At 37.9% G+C, this 16,502-nt stretch overlaps 1 protein-coding gene across 10 annotated transcripts in view; it reads left to right on the top strand.

Annotated features, from left to right (window-relative positions):
* The window catches only part of SCML2 (Scm polycomb group protein like 2), a 73,480-nt gene that overhangs the window by 31,736 nt on the left and 25,242 nt on the right, over positions 1–16,502 (top strand). For all 10 annotated transcript variants that reach the window (XM_061364508.1, XM_061364503.1, XM_061364502.1 and 7 more), the window contains 2 exons: positions 2,712–2,800; positions 4,201–4,444. In XM_061364508.1, coding sequence (XP_061220492.1) covers positions 2,712–2,800; positions 4,201–4,444 — 333 coding nt within the window. The remainder of the gene's footprint in view (positions 1–2,711; positions 2,801–4,200; positions 4,445–16,502) is intronic.

Below are 16,502 nucleotides of genomic sequence, written 5' to 3'. Positions count from 1 at the left end.
ACTGAAACAGGGGAAGTTTAGTTTGGATATAAGAAGGAAATTATTTTCTGTTAGGATGGTGAGGCACTGGAATAGGTTGCCCAGGGAGGTTGTGAATGCTCCATCCCTGGCAGTGTTCAAGGCCAGGTTGGACGAGACCTTGGGTGATATGGTTTAGAGGGAGGTGTCCCTGCCCCTGGCAGGGGGTTTGGAACTTTATGATCTTAAGGTCCTTTCCAGCCTTAACTATTCTATGATTCTATGGGTAGGTAGGTAGGTAGATAGATAAAGTTTGAACCTGGAAGGGCTTTTTTCCCTCTTTTCTCTGGAGTATAGAGGTTTTGAATGAAAGCCCTAGAAGCTCTTGACCCCTTGGTGTGTCACTTTTGAGAAGTAACTCAGTTTAACCTCTCTGAAGCTCTTGGTATAACCTTGTAGAGTGAAAGCAGTGATATAAGCATGAAACAGGATTGTAATAGAGAAAAGTATACCTATTCCTTCAGCTGCAGATATGTACCATGCTAAATATACGGCTTCTGTTGAGGAGCATAGTGCTTTCTCAAATGTGTTTCTAAACCAGTCTGATGAATCATAGAATCATAGAATAGAATCATAGAATATCTGGTTATGTATAATGGAGGCAATTGATCTCTTAAGAAGAGAAACTTTCCATGATCATCAGTAGAAGCAGTACTGTTTGTTCCTCCTATTTGGTCAGGCTGCTGGTAGTGCCGCACCAACCAACCTGCTGTTCCCTGTACCTAGGCGTGTAAGTTTACCTGCTCTACGAACAATTGCTGGTTATTCAGAAAAGAATGCGAGTGCCGTTATTTTGTCCCTCCTGCCCTAGATATTTCTAGAGATAGGCTAAATTCCAGCAATCAAATGTTCTGGCATACCTAGATAAATTTTTGAAAAATCCTCTTTGGCAGTTCTACAGCATCCTGTTCCCAGGCAAAGCTGGGAGCTAATTGGGTGTATAATTACCTCCTGTTAGACATTTAAGCAACTGATTAATTTTTTTTTTTCCTGAGTGCTAGGGAACCTTCTGGATACTAATGTTCTGCTTCTGCTCATAATAACTAGCTAAAATAGTCCCTCCTACCTGATTTTTACATAGGTTTAATTATGCATGTTACATAAGGGTTTTGAGAAAGTGATTAATATAGCAAAGCATTCCTGTTCCAGCCTCTGTTTCTCATAGGTGATTTTTTTTTTTTTATTGTAGAGAGCTTAATGTTCTCAACAAATTACACTGAGGATAACATTTATCTGGTTTTACCAGGATGAATTAAAGGCCAAATGAAATTAACTGAAACTATTGTTTAGCTGATATTCCTATATAGATATCTTTTCTGTGCTAGCTGGTTAGGAATATATATGGTTAGGAATATATATAGCTGGTTAGGAACCTAATGCTTAGTTTGTATAGACTCCGGTATCAAACCAGGACTGATAATCAGCTCAGCAGTCCTCAAATTACAAGACCATTTATCAAATAGGAGCTTTGTATTCATGTAGGTGTTGCATAGGTAGTTCCAACTTCAAAACTGTTTCTTCAACTCAAGATAGCATAAGCTACTAGTTGAAGAACCATTATAGTATATAATCCAATTTTAGATGACTTAATGATTTAACTGATCGAGAATAGCAGATATGTTCCACCTTTCTAGTTCATTCTTTTAAGAGAATTGTCAAGGCTCAGTTGCGAGGGAGCTCATCAGTTCCTGGCAGATTCTTTTACTGTTTGCTTTGTGGAAAATTTTCCAATTTGCTCTATTATGTCTATTTTCTGTAGAACCGTGCCAGACATAACTGCAAAAGACATAGAAGAAAATGTCCACTACCTCTGTTATCTTACTTATTTGAAACAACCATTTGGAAAGCACAGAAAGCAAAAGGATTTTTGTTTTGTTTTATTTTTTAACTGGAAAGTAGTTGCTTCTGAGGGAAAATTATCTGGCATGAGAACGTTTTCAGCCAAACCTTTGTTCTGCTTGAATAAGGTAGTTCATCTAAACAAATGTGATTCTTTTTTGTGCTTTTTACTTCCTTGTTATTGAAGAATATTGAAGTAAAAACCTCTTCCAGTTTGTTTTCCAATATTATATATGCATTTGTAAAAATAATTGTATATTTGTTCTTTCCTCTTACGATTTCTTTGGGGTTTAGAGCTATTTATTTATCTTAATGGGGGAGGGGGAAGAAACCGATTGTTTTTTTTTTTGTCTGTGGCCTGGTGAAAGAATTGCAAGAGTCTTGAACATAAAAAGGTATCTCAAATGAGAGGAGCTGGAGCAGGAACCAGATGATCTTAAGGTCTTTTCCAACCCCAGCTATTCTATGGTTCTGTGATTCCATTGTTTTAGAACGTAAGCAAAAAGCAGACCTGAAAAGTTAGCTAGGCACAAGTGCTGGGGAAGTTCCACTGCACCCAGGACCATGGGTGAAAACCTTATGATCTCCTGTACTAGAACCTGCATGTCAATAAGTCCTAGATGTTTCTTTGTAGTATCAAAACTTATGATGAGTGATTCTGCAGGCAAGTCAGTCGGAATGGAAATGCATTGCATGGGTTTCTGCACCTACAGTGACCCTTTTTCTTCCTTCTTGGCTACTTTTATTTCAGCCAAATCCAAAACAGAGGCAATGAGGCATTAGTAAACAGACTTTATATCCTTCTATTTCATTTTACAAACTGAAAGTAGGCCTATTTTTTCTTTGTTACTCAGGGTTCCAGATGAATGCATCTTCTTGGCCAATGTTTCTCTTAAGAACTCTCAATGGAGCTGAAATGGCACCGGCAACATTCTTTAAGAAGGTAAGAAGAAAGGGACTGCTAGTAAACAACTTTTTATCAATTGGCCCATGAATACATTTTTTAAATGAGGATGTCAAGATATTTTCCTGTTGTCTGCAGCATGGCAAGGGAAGATTATTTAAAATTACTTTGAACTGGATTGGCAAGCTACAGGAAGTGATCTGCTTCTAGTCAATTGAGATGGGCATGTCTGTTCCTGAATTGAGATTTTTGAAGTATGGTGTATTATTTAGAAAAATTGTGTTAGCTCATTTTTTGTGTCAGTACAATACATATCACATTTCTTAACAGCACCATATTAATGTGATTGTGCACAGGAGAAGAAAAAATACAACAATGGGAAATAAGTCATTGGAATACAGTGGTGCTTGGAAAAGTTTTGTTAAACATTTTCATCAGTTAAACTGTAGTGAGAAAGTAGTTGAAAATAGCAGAAGCAGTTACTCATTTTTTTTAAACATGCCTTGAATAAATTAAAAAAATTACATAAACCCAACAGTAATATTGAAATGACTTGTTGGTTTAATCTTTTGTCGAGGTGGTAAAACCTTGCTGTCAGATTGAGTGACTTCATTTTTGATACTGACAGAGACATTGACAAGTATGTCAGCAAATCCAACAGTTGGGTTCAGACCTGCAATCACATCCTTTGCCTGTTTCCTTTATATAATTATGTAATTATTATTTTTTTTTTAATAAAAGATTGTATAGATTTCCTGAGGCATGAGGAGCCATGTTTCCCTGTGCTAACCTACCAGCACATCTGAGGTGGCTTTTGGATAATGAGGTTCCTGAGACTGAGGTCATAATTCAGGTTCCATTGGGTCACAACTCCTGCTGTGGGGGTACACTTAGCATCATCACATTGACTTGGTTTTGGGGTTTTTTTCGTCCACTTGGACTTGGTATGAGGCCAACTGAGCTAACTGAGGCCTATAAATAATGTCCAATGCTAATGAATTTTTCATGGATTGAGAGGTGAAGCTTTTACCAGACAGTTATCAGTCCCCAGAAATATTCATTCCCTGCAAACCTCTTCCTCTTTATTAGCATGTAATAATTTCATTTTAGTATCTTTGCTGTCTTGCAGCCCAGACATAATGTATTGGGTGCAGCGTATTGCTTATGTAAATATTTCTAGCAGGGTCTTTCTGTCATGGAGAATTTTGCTAATTATCACAGCTGTGTCTGTGGGAACTGAATCTAGATTTTTATAATACAGAAGAACAAAAATACATTTGAAATATAAGTAGGTTTTCTTGAATGCCTGCTATAACTTTCTGAGAGTAGTGAGTGTAAGAAGTAAGGATGTTGAGGAAAAATAGATGGTTTTCTTTTTTATTATTATTTTTTTAAGAGGCCGTAGAAATGCAAATATTCTATCACTCTTTCTTTTGTAGGAACCACCAAAACCTGTGCCAAACTGCTTTAAAGTTGGAATGAAACTTGAAGCTATAGATAGAAAGAACCCGTACTTGATTTGCCCAGCAACCATAGGAGATGTTAAAGGAGATGAAGTTTTTGTTACATTTGATGGCTGGAGAGGAGCATTTGACTATTGGTGCAGATGTGATTCTCGAGATATTTTCCCAGTTGGATGGTGTAGCTTGACAGGAGATGCATTACAACCACCAGGGAACAATGGTAAGATGACTAATAATATTGCTTAATTATTTTCCCCCTCAATTACAGCAGAATTTTAAAACCAGCTGGCTGTATGCAGATAAGACTGAAGATTTGATTTGTGAGTAGCTGCTGATGATGAAATGTTGTCAAATTTTGTTTATGTAGTTTAAAGTTAATAGAATAGCTTCTGGGAAACAATTTTTGTTGGTTCATAGTAACTCTGAGAATGTGTTTTATTTAATAATGTTAGGAGGGCTTCTGATAATCTGCCATTTTCATGTGCTTATGAAGAGTCTTGGACTTAAACTAGATTTGCTGTTTATGTTATTGTTAAATACTCCTGTTTAATGATACTATATATTGACTGCAGCAGCACTTAATATTAAGCTAATTGCTAGGAAAGTAAAATAGTCTTTGCTTCTTTGATGATTGAAGTTTAAAGTGTATATTCACCGTTTCTTCCTTCGTAGTCACAAAATTCAGAATAGGCAGGTTCAAGGCAATGCTTTATCATTCTCATGCCTTTAAGAATGTTTTTACATAGTGTTATAGAGTCCCTTTAATTAATGGCCACTGTGATTTATAATGTACAGCTATCTACCTCAGAAAGAAGGGAAATGGCATGAAGAGGGATATTGCTGAATGTAATCCCTCTGCTATGCTGGAGACCTCTTGTAATGTTTCTGTGTTGTAAGGCTTTTCTGTCAAACTGTTTGGGCTCTTCTATCCTCACACCATACAAATTTCACATGAAAAGAGGTTTTTAAAGAGGGGAACCATATTTTAATTAATTACTTTAATATTGTTGACCAGAATAATTTGTTCTTATGGTGAGCATTTTTACAGCTGTTGTTAAGGGAGTAAAAACAAGTAGACTGGTATCACAGACCTCTCACTGAAAGTACCAAAGAAACAGAAGCAAGAGGGGAAGAAAGCAGTCATCTTCCCACCCTCTCCATCCCAATTTTTTCTCTCACTCTTTTGCCAGCAGGTCAAGAACTGTATGAAAAAACTAACTGAAATCAATTAAGGGTACCTCTGCATTGTTGCTCTCTCCTGCCTGTTTTTAGTTACTGTCTGCAGTTACTGCAGATGGTCATAGTACCCATAATCTAGTTTATTCCACTTTAGCAGATTTCAGCAAGTGATGAACTATGTGTATAGCTCTGCTGATAGGTCCAGGATGATCTGCCAGTACAAACCTGCAGTGAGAAGGCAGGGAAAGTCAGGTGTGGACAAAGTACATTTGAGCAGAAGTCGTCTAATAGGTACCCTGCTGACCTCAGTTGTAGTGTTTTTGTGCTCCCAGTCTGTAAAGTGTCTTTCTTACCTTCTTCAGAAGGTTGACCTTGTCCTGAGAAATCACAAATAAGATATGTAATTATGGTAAATTAATTATGTTAATTGTGATAACATAAAATGGCTTTATCTTAAACGGGTTGTATAAATAAGTGGTGTAAAAGTTTTAGAAGATATTCTTGTTTAGATTGCTGAGTCCAGTTGCATCTTCTGAATAGAAGTATTATTGTTTAGTCTGCTTCACTTTCACTGCTGCAAAACTAGCAGTATTTTGAGATAATATGTACAGAATTTTTCTTGCTTGATAGAGATCTAAGAGTTCTTTAACAGTTAGTAAAGTTCATTATATATTCCAGTTGTTCAGGTAATGAAACAAACAGAATTTGCTATGTTCAAATCTGCTGAAGGCTTGAAATAGCCAGCTATTCTTAGGGATTCTGTTGCTTTGTTATGAAAAATAATTAACACTTCAGGAATTAATAAAACCTGATGCAAGGTCCTTATAGACTTGCAGTCAAAACTAAGAATTTTGGACACGTGATAGAAGTTGGCGGCAGGGAGGTGCAGGCTGTGGGTTTCATTATTTTTAATTCTGACAGTGGACCCAAAGTTAAGTGCATTTTTATTAAAATTGTGTGATCCTTTTTTCCTCATTCTGAGCATAAAGAATTTTCTTTCAGTTTTGCTTCATGTGCTTTTTTATCTTTTATGAGCTGTTCATGTTATACACACTTAGCAAATCTACATAACTAGATGAATTTTTTTTTGCTCTCAGGTTATGTTTTTCACTGTTGATTGCTTTTGAAACATTAAAGAACTGTAATGATAATTCTTTATTAAGATGTAAATAATAGCTTCAAGGAGAGTGTAATCAAGTCATTTCAATTCAGAAATATGATAATGTTGTCAGGATTCTTCAGTTAAGTCACATTTATGTTGACTACTCCTGTTAAGGAAGAAAGTATGGCAGATGCTATATTTTAGGGATTCACTTGAAATATTATAGCAGTATTCTGGCCTGGACTCTTTCCCAGTGAGTTTAGTATTCATGCCTTGGATTTCTGCAACAGAAAGTGAAAATAATCAAGTGTAGTTTAGATCACAGTGAATATAATGCGAAGTATTCTTGGGTTTTGTAGCTATCCTTCTTGAAAGCATTTAACGCTGCTCAAAGGACAGAAAAAAACTTTGCAGGTTTTAGTGAACAAGCAAAACCAATACCCTGCAATAGAATTATGAAAGCAATAAAGGATCCATACCCAGCACAATTTCCTGCTACGAGACATGCATTTTAAGGTCCAATTTAGCTTTTTGAAAGAGAGATGAAATGCAGTAAGGCAGGCAATATGAAAATTAGGGAAGAGTTTAATTCAGCTGTTTACTGTCTTAGCCATTTAGGATGTCCAGAGAGAAGGTAGGACCTCCGTCATGGGAGGTTTTGAAGAACAGTTTAAACACAGTTTTCTTAGATATGAGTAAACTTCTTCACACCAGATTATGTGGTATATTTAGTCTTTATAGTCATATCTCTGTAATTTGCATTGGTTTAAGACAGGTAAGATCAGGAACTAAGATACAATTAATAGAAGATAAAATGAAGAAAGTAGATGAAAAGTTGTTTTGCACTAACTCTTTTGAGCATTCAAGCCTTGATCTTCATGTTGATGTTTTGTCTTTAGTCCTTGTCAGATTATGTGATGTAAGTGGACCTGGCTGAGTGCCAGGGTATGCATACAGTGGTATGAAATGTAGTGTTCAATATTTATATTAGCAGAAGCTGTGCTTAGCCTATGTTGTAGTTTATTTCCCTAGAAATATCTCTGATAATTTTTGTTATGTATTGTTTGACAACAGTGCTTTATGTTGGCTTGGCCTGCTGGCCCAAGGTTAATATGTTACAGATGCAGTAGACTGTTTTCTTTGTCTCCTGGTCACTTAAGTGCTTTTAGAGATGACTTGTCACTCAGAACATCATTGTGAACTATAGTTGGTGAAGGAAGTTGGCATGATAGTGTCTATGCTGGATCAATCTGAAGGACTGTCTGCTCTAGCAGTCTTTCTCCCAGCAGTGGCACATAGGAGAGAGGCTTGCAGAAGTATTCCTAATATCTGGCTGTCTATGACCCAGCTCCTCCTGAGCCCAGAATAACACTTTATGCTGAGTACCTCTGGAGGAGCTCAATCTATTTTGTTCAGTTATATTGTGGAGCAGTCTGCACTTTCATCACCTACAACATCCTGTACTTAGGAGTTCTGTGCTTGAGTATATGTTCTCTGGAAAAGGTGATATGCTTTTTCTTGATGGTAGCTTCATTTCTTGTCCTCATCTTCTTGTACTGAAATAGCTTCTTGTAGTTCCAGTACTTGTACAGGAAGAGACAGTAAATAGTCATTCCCTAAGTGTCTTCTTCATACCTGTCGTGATTTTGTAGACCTAGATTCTAGCTTCCCTCAGCTATCTCTACTCCAAACTTGTAAAATCCTGTTCTGTTTCATTTTTCATTGTTAAGGGATCAGTTTAATGCTTTGTTCTTCTGTACTGTTTCCATTTAAGTTACAGCATTTTTAAACCACTGGAAACAAAAGTGCACAAAGCATTTAGGACATGGTGGTATAGTGGTGGTTTCTGTTTTGTTTTCTCTTCCTCCTGTAATTCATGAATTGGGATTTCGTATTATTGGCCTACCTATCAAGCAATGAACTAATACTGTCATAGAAATATTTATTTCAATTCTATGATATCATTTTTGTATATGTTAGAATTGGATTAATAGCCCAACACTGATCATGGAAGCTGTATTATTTTTAATCTCTTGACATTGTGTTTCATCTGTTACTTCCTCTACTGAACAACTGCTCAGTTTTACAAGATCTTTTACCGTCTCAAATAATTGTTCAACAGTTGTTGCCATTTCTTGCTTTACTGTTTACCGTTTGATTCCATATATGAATCAAATGATACGAGCCCAAGCAGAAATCTCATCAGAAATCTCTAAAGTCCTCTCTCGACTGAGAAAGTTGGGGCTGAGAAAGTTGGGGCTGTTCAGCCTGGAGAAGAGAAGGCTGCGTGGAGACCTCATAGCAGCCTTCCAGTATCTGAAGGGGGCCTATAGGGATGCTGGGGATGGACTCTTCATTAGGGACTGTAGTGATAGGACAAGGGGTAATGGGTTCAGACTTAAACAGGGGTAGTTTAGATTGGATATAAGGAGGAAATTCTTTCCCGTTAGGGTGGTGAGGCACTGGAATAGGTTGCCCAGGGACGTTGTGAATGCTCCATCCCTGGCAGTGTTCAAGGCCAGGTTGGATGAGGCCTTGGGTGATATGGTTTAGAGCGAGGTGTCCCTGGCCATGGCAGGGGGTTTGGAACTTGATGATCTTAAGGTCCTTTCCAACCCTAACTATTCTATGATCCTGTGATTCTATGACTGTGGAAACAGGTCTGTTTATTCCTGGCTGCTGTTAGGTATTTTCCATGAAATTCTTTAGAAGGATCATGAGGATCTTCCCTCATATTCAGTGTCAGCTAAGCACTGTTTTGAGAGAGGCTATGGTGTGAGATCTTGTCAAATGCAAATTCACAGACTACATCAATTAACTTTCCATTGTCTGCTTGCTTACTGACTCCTTAAAAAAAGCAGTGAAATTATTTCAGTGAGATGTGACTTTTCCCTACAAAAGCTATGATTGTTTCTCCCAATCCAACACATCACATTTGTTTTTGGGTTTGCTACCTCTGTTCTGTACAAGAGTTTTTAGCAACTTTGCCGGTACTAACTTCAGGTGTTCTCTCTATGGCTTGCCACTAGAGTGTTGGCATTGCATTAACCACCTTTTTAAGTCTCTGAACTTGAGACAGTTTTAAGGACAAACTTGCACAGCACCATCGGTAGGTTGGGCATTTCATCTTTTGGCTTCCCTAAATCTCCTAAGTGCTGTATGTTTTGCCAACACTCTACTGCTTCTTTTGTCTTAGTTTTCTGGCCTCTGCTTCTGGTACTTCGTGTCAGGGAACTTGTTTCTGGTCCTTACAAAGAGGGGTGCTGATACGGGAATTGACGTGATGAGTTTTCTTGGGAGTCAGTATGAACGCAAACAAACATTCAGCCCTATTGCTTTAGTATTATCTAAAAAAGGCTTTTTATGTTTGATATCTTTTGGATGTTTTCTGTTCACCCTTTTTCTAGGCCAAACATATTATGCATTTCTGTTTAACCACCACAGACTGTAATTTTAATTTTACTCAATTGGAATTATCCAAAAAACTGTTACTACACCTAAGAATATTATTGTATTGCACTGTAGTTAGTTGTAGCTGAGGCTTATGATTGAAGTAGATGGCAGACGACTGAAAATTGTCAAAGCAGTTTCTGTTTGCTGTTTCTACATAAAATAATTTTGGTGTTTAGTCTTTAAATGGAAATAGTAGTTACTAAGGCAACCCACCTTTTTATTTATAATAGAAGTAAAACGTTTTCCAAAAAAGAAAGAAAACAAAAGAACAAGTGGGGACAAGCCATGTGGGAAATGACAAGTAGTTTCACCTGCAGAGATTGATTTCAGTCTAACATCGTATCCATCATTTAGATGTGAACAGCATCTGCTATATACCCTTGATCCTATGGTCTTACGAAGCCAGATCTTTGACAGAAAAAGGTGAGGCAGGAACTAATGAAGGAGGAATTACTCTCTGCACTGTACAGGAGAGACTAAAGGAAGATGATATAGTGATATAAACAAAAACAGTGATACACTGTAGCTTTAATCTTTAGCCAGCCTTCCTTCCCTTCTCCCCTCCCTCATCGTCTGTTCCCTCATCGCTTTTCTCACAATTCAGTGCATTTATTGTCAGTGAGAGCAATCTTCTTTCATTACGCTAATCAGCCTGTGATATTAAAGGTCTCCCTCAAAAGCTGTCTGCAGCAATAACAGCAGTACAGGCTCAAGCAGATATTAAAAAGTATCTTATTTGTCTGTCTTGTGTTTTTTTTTAGTTTGGTTTTCTTTTATTTTTGGATGTGTTTTCATTGCTTTGTTTATGCATATTTTTCTAAGCTAGCTACTGGAGATGCACTTCTCTGTTACTGACAATTAAATTATGTCAAAATAGGTGTGCTGTATATTCAGCTGAGTTGTACACAAATGTGAAACACCAATACAAATTTAAGCACTACTCTGTATGTTTGCATATGAAACAGAAGAATTGTTGAAACTAAACAGAGCTACAGTTAGATCTGTGAAAAGACTCTGCTTTGTTTAAAGTAGCCAAAACCAAAGTCAGATAAGCATGGTAATCTTAAGTTTCATTAAAGGAAAAACCAAATGCTGAAATGGTACGATTTGATACTGCTGGAGGTTTCATTTTTCTCTCAGTGAAGCCAGCTTCTTTTCACAAGCAGGTCATAGTGCTTAAATCAGGCACATACAGTAAGCAGATTTATTCTGTCTTCAGAACTGTACATGAAAAACTCTTCAGTGCTTCAGGCTAAAGTCTGATTTGCCACATTCTCTCACATGTTAAGCTCTTTTTATTTGGTATTAATGTTTCTTGGCATCTTGCAGGAAGGCCTGGATGGTGCTGCTGCAGGGCAGTAATGACTAACGAAAAAATAAAGGTTTTGCCTTTCCCAAAGCTGTGTCCTTATTGTAAATCTGGTTTCCTCACCATCTTATCATGTTTATTTATAAGGTAGTTGTAATTTTCTTTTAAATTGGAAATATTCCAACACATGTATTTTTGACTGGTACATGGAAAATACTTTTTTTTATTTATTTGCTCTTGTTCAGGTCTTGAGGGTGCTAATGTCAACAGTGATTGTGTTGCTCAACGCGTGGATGGGATTGAGTGGATTTTCTCCAAACCTATGTTAGTACATATAAGCTATGTTAAGAATATCAGTGCTGCCATTCAAATATAGCGACAAAACAAATTGTGGTTTGCACTAACCACACACAGTGTTTCTTTTTTTCTTCCCCTGAAACCTGTTGCATTTTGTTGTTTCATTTTGGGCCTATCTTTCATCCTGATGCTGATGCTGTTTGGGGAAAATAATAGCAAAACCTGTGCAGAACTAGTAATGAAGGGGTGAAGAATCAGGGTGTTAAAATTCTTGCCTGATGTGTAGAGCTAGGCTTTGGCAGGCTTATCGACAGATTCATCATCAGCACACCTAAATTGTTTTCAGGTAACTCAAGTTTCTGCTGCTTTGATAGTTTATTTAGTACTTACTTGCTCTCTTCCTTCTCAGTTTATCAACAAAATACAGGTGTTTTTTAATTTCAGTTCGTTTTTTTGTGTGGTCTTTTTTTTTTGTTTGTTTGTTTGTTTTGGGGTTTTGTGGGGTTTTTTGGGGGGTGTTTGTTGGGGTTTTTTGGAGGGGGGTTGGGTTTTTGTTTTTTTGTTAATATGGTTGCAGTAGCAATATTTTATTGAGGCGTGAGACTAGAAGCTAGCTTTTCACAGTTCTTGGTTTCTGGAGATCAACTGAAGAGATCTTTTCAAGAGCCTTTTTTTTTGTTTTGCTTATAGTCCCCACTCTGCACAACCCCTGCCCCAGCCAGGCTATTAAAAGTTGCTTTTTTGGAAGTAATGTGTGTGTGTGATTAACTGTGAATTTTAATGGAGCTTGATTAGTATTTTCACAGGATTGTTTTGTAAGTGCTGGCTTGCCTAGTGCTTGAAAATGTGGGAAGGTGCTACGGTACTACCTGGGGAAGTCACTAGGAAAGAAATGCTTTCCTTTCACAGAATTGTTAGGGTTGCAAGGAACCTCTGGAGATATCTAGCCCAACCCGTCTGCCATGGCAGGGCCACCTAGAGCAGGTTACACAGGAACATATCCAGGTGGGTTTTGAATGTCTCCAGAAAGGGAAGACCCCACAGTCTCCCTGGGCAGCTTGTTCCAGTTCTCTGCCACCCTCAACATAAAAGAGTTCTTCCTCACGTTGAGGTGAAACTTCCTGTTTTAGCTTATGGCCATTGCTCCTCGTGTTGTTTCTGGGCACTACTGAAAAGAGTCTGGTGCCATCCTCCTGGCATTCACGTTTGAGATACTTGCATTCAATAATAAGATCCCCTCTCAGTCTTCTCTCCTCTTTAGACTAAACAGGCCCAGCTCCTGCAATCTCTCCTCATAGGAGAGATGCTCCATACCCCTAATCATCCTTGTGGCCCTCCTCTAATTTTGTTTTATGACACTTGGAGCTCTCCTTTTCACCCATTTCACCTTTCACCATTTCACCTTTCAGGTCTGTGAAGGGAAGGCTAGGATTTTTTGAAGAAGATATCGCAGGAGTCTTCTGTGTTTGTGTTTTTGTTTGTTTGATTTTGGTTTGTTTGGTGTTTTTTTGTCATTTGTTTGGTGGTTGGTTTTGTTTGAGTTTTGTTGTTGGGTATTTTTCTTCCTTTTCTTTTGCTATGCAGGTAGCAGAAACTAAAATCCAGAACAAAGAAAACTGCAAACCATAATGTCCATGTCTTGCCAAGGTGGATGGTGAAGTTTCCGAATGCAGTGTTGCTTTTTAGATCGCAAAATGATGACTTATAACTGACTTTGTATCATAGCAACATATCAATTAGTATCTCACAGCTACCTCTTAACCAGAAGTAATCCAAACACAGATAGAAAGAGGTGTCACGTATTACAGATACTTATGCTTTTGTATGGCTCTCTTGTTCAATTGAGACATAAGGACATAAATTTTTATAATCCTTGACAGTAAGCTGTTTAGAAAAATTGCTAATCTTTTCCACCTCCTTTGCCAGTTGTCAAAACTATCATGATAATAACCTACTGCATTAAAGAAGGTTAATTTTATAGTTAAAATCCCAGGCTAGAATGTTTCCATTACTTTGCTGCGGAATGCTCACATGGATTTAGGGTAATCTGCTAAATCTCTTCACCTCATTTTTTTTACCTGTAGATGAGAGAAAGGCTGGGCTTTTAGCTACTCAGAACATTTGGCTTGTGTCTTAGTGGGGGCATAGGAACAATACTTCAGTACAAATGAATTGTTTCTGTCGTGAAAGAAATGCTGGTTTAAACAATGAATTACTATTTTTACAGTCCTAATTGGCACCTTCACCTAAGGTAGCAATGCTGTATTCACAGAATGTACGGCAGAATGGGCCCCTGTATTGTTTTGTGTCATTTCACTAAAGCTTTTAAAGTCTTGTCTTGTAATTGCTGTTCTGTGACACTAACTGAGTAGTAGATTTCTAATGTTTAAATATTACTACTAATCTGAACCTTTTTTCCCTTTGGTTTGCATAAAAGCATGGAGTGAAACCGTAACTGAGGATTATTTGAGGGAATTTTACCAATTAGAATTGCATGAGAATTCAGGCTTCAAAGCTGTCATCTGTCCCATCCCCTTCTCAGGTGCTGGAGGTTTCAGTAGCTTCGGATTTCACAGTTGTCTTAAATATCTGACTTACTCTAGATAGAGATCTTTGGGATAACATTCTGGGGTCAAATTTTGTAGTCCTGCATGTGTCTGGGCAGGTTTTCTGCTTCTACCAGCAGAATTTGGCCCTCATCTGAAGTCTAATCTTTCATGTCCTTCTCATGTAAATGAGTTTAGTTGGCTCCAGTGGATGATCTGCTTGTGTGAATGAGAACTGAGTTGTGCCAATGCGTCTTTAAACCACGAGTTCCAAGAGAGTGGACTTGGGGTTTCTCTTACATACGTTAGATACAAAGTTTATAGGTGTTGGGGTTTTCACTGAATAGTTTCGGGGAGAAAATTAGAAGGTTTTGAATGAGCAGTGATTTAAAGTATTGAAGCTGTTTGTGCGTTGTGTGAAGGCAGTCACCTATAGCCCTCACCAACATGACAGTATAACTAGAGCTCTGTGTATTTGAAAACGCTGTTTAGTTGCTAACATTGCGATGGTAAAGTATGTTTGTGTATCAAGATCTCTGTTCTTCAGTTATTGAGGATGCCATTAGGTTTGGGGTGTAAATAAGAGACTTGGGAAAGAATGCCATGCAATGCATCCCTCCCTTGAAACTGGAGCAGTGGAAATTTGTGTAGAAGAGCAACATGACACAAATGCTTGATTTTGTTTGTGCAAATGAGAAGGTCTTTGTGATGCAAAGCAGCAGCCTGAAAAGGCAAATGTGCTTTTTTGGTTGTAAATATCCCAGCTAAATACTGCAGTAATTGCAAGCAGAGCTTGGCATTTCTCCTCTCTATTCTTTTCATCGTTGTATTTTAACAAGTTCTCATGAGACTATTAAAACATCTTAGTTTTTGGAACATGTGGCCTAGTGGGGATAACTCTGTCTACAGATGCAGTGGGTTGGCAGCTCGATTTTTGCATGTCTTTTCATTTCCCTTCAGATCCTGTGACCCAGCGTAACCTTTGGTCTCCCTCTGAAGGCTGGGTTGAAGAAAGTATGAGCAGGTGACTGATGATCACTGTCAATACAGCCTGCAGACAATATGGGAATTACTTTAGCAGTCTCCCACTCCCTTGTGCTCCCCCCATCCTCTCTTAAATCAACAAATGCAAATAGGAGTCTCCTCATTTGCTGCTATCTCTGGGAGGCTGCCCAGGCAGCATGGGCTTTGTTGCAGTCCTGCCTATTGAAAAAAGCAGCTTCAGCCCTAGGCAGAAGAAAGAATATCAAATGGGACCTGATTCCCCCCCTTAATGGTTAATGCTGCTAATATTTGGTCCTCTGGAGTATACAGGTAGGAAGATACTAAGATAAGGGTACTTGATGTGTGTGGTTCAAGAGGGCAGCCTGAAGTGGTTGGAGCTGTTTTCATTGTTACTCTTTGTCCGATAAATGTCCTTCTGGAAGGCAACAGGAATTACCCAGTGTCCCAAAACTCATACCTGTGCTCCTAGAACCTGTTGACTTTGCGATTAGCTGTGTATTTAACCTTAGCTCTGTCTTTACTGTGTGAGAACAGAAATGCGTTTATTAGATTTCAGCATAGGCAGGGGCACAAAGGATTTGTGAAACGTTTCTTTTGCAGGTCATGATTGTTCTGTTAAATGCATAGTTGTATAGCACAAATAAAAATAGCTTCATTTTGCATTAGTGCAAGCGTTATACAGGATGCAATATGTCGTACTAAATTGTACAGCATTCAGTTGGTAGTGTTTTGCTTTCCAGACGTATGGCTTAATGCAAGGTGTCATTCAGCAATTCAGAGATCTCAGAGTAATGTTATGCCAGCGTTTGGTTAAAATTCCGTTCATCTTATTTTAAGCTGTCAGTGCATATGAGAGCAAGTTTTGGCATACATAAATAAAATGAAAGTGATCACTTTGCACATCCAGGAGGTGGTCCTTCTCAGATACCTAGGGATATCATGTCTGTATTTGATGTATTAGGATTGCAGGCAGTTATAATGAAGAGATTTTTTTCTGAACTGCCATCAGAAAGATTAGTAACAGAATCAAATAGCAATGTATGTGAATGCTCCTACAGCTTTTAAAATGTGTGTCGGTAGTACTTGTATTTTGTCAGAAGCCTGCTTGCAGTGTGTATTTCATCTTACTGTGACATTCTCTGTTGCAAATACTTAATAACAGTGCACTCCCGAATAAAAATTCCAAGTTAAAGGAACAGTTGTAAAGCTGGCTGCTGGGCTGTTAAGGTGAATATCACTCATAGAGCTAGACGTTAAAACTGTTACTCAATCTGTAACTATGTTCTTTTCTCAAGGTCTCATTTCAAATGTGTCTTTGGGTTTTATTTCATGTTTTATTTGCCTCCCAGGAAGCCTCAACATACTAATATTTTAGGAGAAGAAATAT

This window comes from Neopsephotus bourkii, unplaced genomic scaffold, assembly GCF_033783945.1.
Source record: "Neopsephotus bourkii isolate Nb327-2 ecotype Australia unplaced genomic scaffold, CSIRO-AGI_Nbou_v1 NB_1234, whole genome shotgun sequence".
In the NCBI taxonomy this organism is placed as follows: Eukaryota; Metazoa; Chordata; class Aves; order Psittaciformes; family Psittacidae; genus Neopsephotus; species Neopsephotus bourkii.
This window is presented reverse-complemented; position numbering and strand designations above follow the sequence as displayed.